Source organism: Monopterus albus, unplaced genomic scaffold (genome assembly GCF_001952655.1).
Source record: "Monopterus albus unplaced genomic scaffold, M_albus_1.0 scaffold3.1, whole genome shotgun sequence".
NCBI lineage: Eukaryota > Metazoa > Chordata > Actinopteri > Synbranchiformes > Synbranchidae > Monopterus > Monopterus albus.
Genome location: NW_018127883.1, coordinates 953421 through 958593, shown reverse-complemented (window position 1 = coordinate 958593; position 5173 = coordinate 953421). Strand labels below are relative to the sequence as shown.

General features: G+C 38.9%; 1 protein-coding gene across 4 annotated transcripts in view; it reads right to left on the bottom strand.

Moving 5' to 3' along the window:
* The window catches only part of LOC109961906 (transcription factor COE3), a 71361-nt gene extending 66188 nt beyond the window's left edge, over positions 1-5173 (bottom strand). For 3 of the 4 annotated variants that reach the window (XM_020603127.1, XM_020603135.1, XM_020603144.1), the window contains exons 1-5: positions 4487-4617; positions 4042-4198; positions 3678-3741; positions 3403-3458; positions 1617-1690 (exon numbers count right to left, since the gene is read on the bottom strand). In XM_020603127.1, the coding sequence (XP_020458783.1) occupies positions 1617-1690; positions 3403-3458; positions 3678-3741; positions 4042-4198; positions 4487-4617 (482 nt within the window). Of the gene's footprint in view, positions 1-1616; positions 1691-3402; positions 3459-3677; positions 3742-4041; positions 4199-4486 lie in introns of all 4 variants that reach the window. The other variant, XM_020603116.1, reaches the window with a different exon arrangement.

The following is a 5173-nucleotide window of genomic DNA, read 5'->3' as shown; positions in this document are numbered from 1 at the left end:
TACAAAGCCATATACATTTATTAAGTGCCTTGGAGTGGTTTTGATATCAGGGGAAAATGCCTAGAGATTTCCTTCACTCAATCTATCCATTCCATTGATGCTGATGGCTGATAAAAATGGTGAAAACAACATGTTGTGTTGTTTGGCTTAGTGTTGGAGGGGAGGGGAGTGGGGATTGGGCCAGGAGGCAGGGGAGTCACTTTTCACAGCTTCAGCTTTTGTTTACCTCTAATTGCCAAGCTGGTATTTCTGAGGGAGATGCAAGGTGCCACCCTCAACCAATATTTCTGCGGGGCATTTATCAATTATGGCCTCAAAAGCACTAATCTATCTTCCACCACATTTCAACCATCTCCTCCCTAAGCCTATAGCTAGCTGCCTTTCACTTCTTTGATTGGGACTTGAATCAAAACTGCAAAAACAAACAAATACATCATCCCAGCTTCCATTTGAAATGAAAACATATAAACATATGTGAATAAGATTGATTTATGCCAGATGGTGCAGAAAGAAAAACAAAGATTTTGTGCAAAGCTACTGTCAGTCAACCACATGCTATTTAAATATGTCTGATTTACAAGACTTTCTAGCAGCAATAACAAAGATATGTTTTATGGCTAAAGCGCTGCAAAGTATTAGAGCAAGAGTATAACTCAAAAACTTATGTGTTACAAACCATACAAATTAAGATATAAGATTTAATATATTATTCTTATTATTGCTGTTTTATTATGTATATCTATTTATCTGATAAGAGACAGCAGTTAAAGCAGCTCTTTATTCAGCAGCAAAACACACTTCACCTTGACAAAAAAAATATTACCTCTAGAGCACAAGCATATTCAGCGTGTCACAAATAAGTGATGGATGCATGTATAAATTGAGTGTGAGTGATGAGTTTATGCATGGAAAAAGACAAATCATTCTCAGCTCTCATGCTGTACTCGCTCTCAACCAGTAACCTGAACAATGCACCAGTGCTACAAAGGAGAGGTTAACCGACAGTATCCGAATTCAATGTTCACAAAGCTCATGCTGAGCTCAACAATAACAACAAAAGACGTTTTTCCTTTTAGTATCAATGACACCACTGAATAGCAGCGCAATATGAGAGGTTGAGATTTATGTGGTTAAATGACGCTAAAAGGCTCGCTGATCATTGTTGACAGGTGGGATCAACCACAACATGACTAGCTGTGCTAAAAAGAAAAAAAAAGCTGATACAAAAGTCTTTGCATCGCTTAACAGAAAACATATTGTCTCTGGCAGGCTTAAATGATGACTTACAATTATTACAATATGAACAATAAATAAAGTAAATATAAAAAAAAAAAAACAGAACGTATCTACTTTTGCACTGGCTGTTTATTATACAGCTTCCTCTCAGTGAACGGCTTCATTTTCACTGTCATACTCAAATCAAAGTTGAATCACATCATATCAAAGTTAAAAGTGACAGCAGCTCTCTCTCTCTGTCACTGCTGAAAGAGCACAGGACAATCTGGATTGCTGCATCACATGCACGTCAAAACTTATTGAAATTACTTGCTGCCTGGATCTGCAAAATGAACAGAGCAAATAATAGTAATAATAATAATAATAATAATAATGCTTACCTGCACATAATTTCATGAGTAAGAAGAACTCTGCACATTTCTGGATTCTTGTCTTGGCCCTCATAAACTATGGCCTTTGAAATTAAACCAGATGGAAATAAAGTGAAAACACAGTCATCTTCTTAAACACATGTTAATTCACAAATAGTAAGACTAACATATCTGCTGTTTCTGAACTTCATAAAGGGCACGACTACACATGTTGTTAAGACAGCACAATATATTAGGTGGGTGCAAAGGGTGAGTAGATATGTCATAATCCCATCAGTCTCCCAGTGTTACAAATTATACTAATTCATATAAACATCAATTACATCCACCTAAATTAAAAAGTGCAATAAATACATATTTCAAAGAATACCAGCTACAGCAGTATTTTAGAGACAGTAATAATAAAAAATACAATTAATAAAATCAATGGTCATAATAAAGACTGGTAATAAAAATGTATTTTTTATTAATCTAGATAATATCCTGTGGCTCAGACAGACAGACAGAGAAAGGGAGAGAGACAGAGAGATTTTCATAAGGAGAGATCCAATAGAAGTGTCATCAATATGCTTATAATCTGGGGATATTTGGGGGAAAGTGTTAATGGGCAATCTGTTGTTTATTTTGAGCCGCTAACAATGATCTTTCTGTGGATAAAAAGCGGTGTCTGGCGGTACGGTTGAGTAATTTTTGAGCATTGGCTGAAACAGATGGCGTGGAGCTATCAGTTCTGCCGCTCTTCTCTCCCTCCCTCGATCCCTCCCTCCTTCTTCCATTTCTAAGGATAGACACTTTACTCCCTCGTACTGAACTGGCACCAAGTGTAAACGCAAGCAAAGCACCACATTATCGATAAAATACAAATCAACACAAAAACGATTGCAAATAATAAGCAGAATAATGTTTTGTATTTTGCTGCCATAAATAAATTCCATTATTATTATAGCTTTTTTTTTTTGGAGCACTCTTCTTAGGCGAATATAAAAGAGTAACTTTGAAAAGTGACATATCTGAACCAGGTCGCATCACTCTCTCACTTTTAAAAGCTGTCCTACTTGACCTGATTTTTTTTTTCCTGGGAACCGGGCGATTATCTATATTGGTTTGATTTATGTCGCTATTTGCAGCTGTAGAAACAGAAATCCATAAATTGCTTGTTCTGCGTCATTGACTCGGATCATTCGCACAGGAATGTTGTCTGTGAGCAGTGGCCCAGGATTCACGGCTCTATTCAGAAGCCTATACCTAAACCCCCCATTTAATAACAAACCATAAGGTGGAGAGCTAAAGCAAGAGCATCTGATTTTACCTCCCTAATTATAACTGAGCTTACAAATCTTTGCGTTGGCTTAAAACGTGCATGTAGATTTAATAATAACAGTTTGTGCGTCAGAAGCCACTAAAGTGTCTGTGAGGTTGTAGCAAAGATATTTATCTTTACAAATCTAATACTTGATGCTAATTTTTAAAATGTATTTAGAGCGTCAGCAAATCAAATCATATGGACCAGACGTAGTGTTTAAATGTTAATGCTGGACGTAGTGAGCCTAAACTCTGACTTTAGTCAGGCAATGTGATATGACCAAACGTAAACCGTCAGAATACAAGCTGTCTCCTCTTGTTACACCCGTAATTTGATCAAATTTTGCAGTACAAGTGCATTTTTTTTTTTACCCTGTGGTATATGTGTCTCAGCTGTTACAATGTGCACGGCATGTTAAGGTTTTACACGAGTGGATCATGGCTGTGTGCAGGGTTTGCACTGTGCGTAAAAACAAGTGTAACAGCAGCTTACCTGCTTCGTCATGGAATCGATTAACCGTATGTAAAGATCCTGCTCTGTTCTGACGCCTGGAGAAAGAAAAACGAGACCACTTGTGATTTTTTGAAAATTTTTGTAGGCAATAAACAAAAAAGATAAAGAAAACTCAAAGGTTTAGTAGCGTAAAAACTATAAAACTGACAGCTTTTATTATTACCATCATTATTATTATTATTATTATTGCCTTGCACAGACAGACGGTAATATCTGATATAGTAACACGTTTGCAAAATGACAGTTTAACTCACCATTGCTGTACAATAACTGTAGTTTGTAATGTATCCCATTGTTAGTTTTTTCACTGGTTGGTTCCTGCAGAAGACAACAGTTTGTGAAAATTAATATCAACAAAACAACTGTTTATCATCACTGATGGGAAAAAATGTCCCGCTTCTGTGCAAAAGAAGAGAAACAGCTTTAGTTGTTAAAACGACTCTCTGTCATCAAAGAATTGAATTTCTTTTGCTTTTCTCTTTTTTTTCTTTTTTACAAAAATCAATATTACACGTGACTTCCCCCCTTAGTAACCCACTGCCATTTCAGAGAACATAATTTCGATACATGTGCTGATTATGTACAGGGGTGCATGTATTTCTGAAATACCCCGCTTACTTTTTCTTTCTCCACAAAGTCCACAAAAGCTGTCCTTTCGATCTCCACGGGCTGACCCTGTCTGTCATACAGCGCCAGGACGAAATGGAAAAAATTGGATTTTCTGAGGTTGGAAGGGGGCTGCTTTTCATAATGTGCCCGTGCCAAGCCGACACCGCTGCGGGGAGAAAACAAGAGACCATCTCGGTTAAGCACCGGACACCGGGGATACTAGATGATGGAGAAGCTGATGGAAACATTGGAGATGCAGAAGCACGCTTGAGTACGGGGGAGATTTCTTGATTTGTCACAATAATGGGTAATCAGATGTAATGAAAGAAGGGAAAGCCGAAGGGGGGGCATTTATTGGGAGACCGTAATTGATACAGAGTATTCAGGGGATTGAGGGGTCGATATGATGAGGAGGGAATGCGTGAGAAAAATCAGATGCTTTTGGCATGCGTACCTTTGGGCGGCTGTGTTTGCATCCACCACCCCAGCTGTGTGCATCCAGGAGCGGACCGAGTTCAGTCCACCCAGCGGTTCCTCCTTCATCGTCGTCCCACCCCGCGGTATAGTTTCCTGAATCCCAAACATTTAGAACAATTTGCGTGAAAAGGAGCCTCCTGCGAAATTAGGGAAATAAACGTCCAAGCGTGTTATCCTTCAGGGTTTTTTTCACGGATAAGTAGCAAGAGCCGATTCAGACTTGCGAGGGAAAACCCGGTCCACAGGTCTTGCCTCCCTCTTCAGTCCGTCCGATGTGAACAATTCTCAAAGTGCTGTACTTAGTTAGAGCGGTATCCACACACTGGAAAAGTGAATTGTTCAATAGACAAGAATTTTCGTGTTGCTATTGTTCCTCTTTGTTTTTCTTTTTTTTCTTGTATTGTGCTATTCACAGAAAAATCGATGGCAGTTGTTTGTGTTTGTGGGTGATGCTGCTCTCAAAGTGCCCACATCCCTGAAGCACCGCATCCAAAACCTTCAGGACTTCTTCTTGAATAAAAAACCAACTCCTGAAAAGGTGCTGCTGCTTCTCCACAAGACAAACACAGGCAAAGGCTGATCACCAGTGGAGGTGTTCCTAGTACACAGGAGAGGTGGATAAGGGGCCCTTTCGCGTCGTGCAGGATGGATGGGAACATGCAAA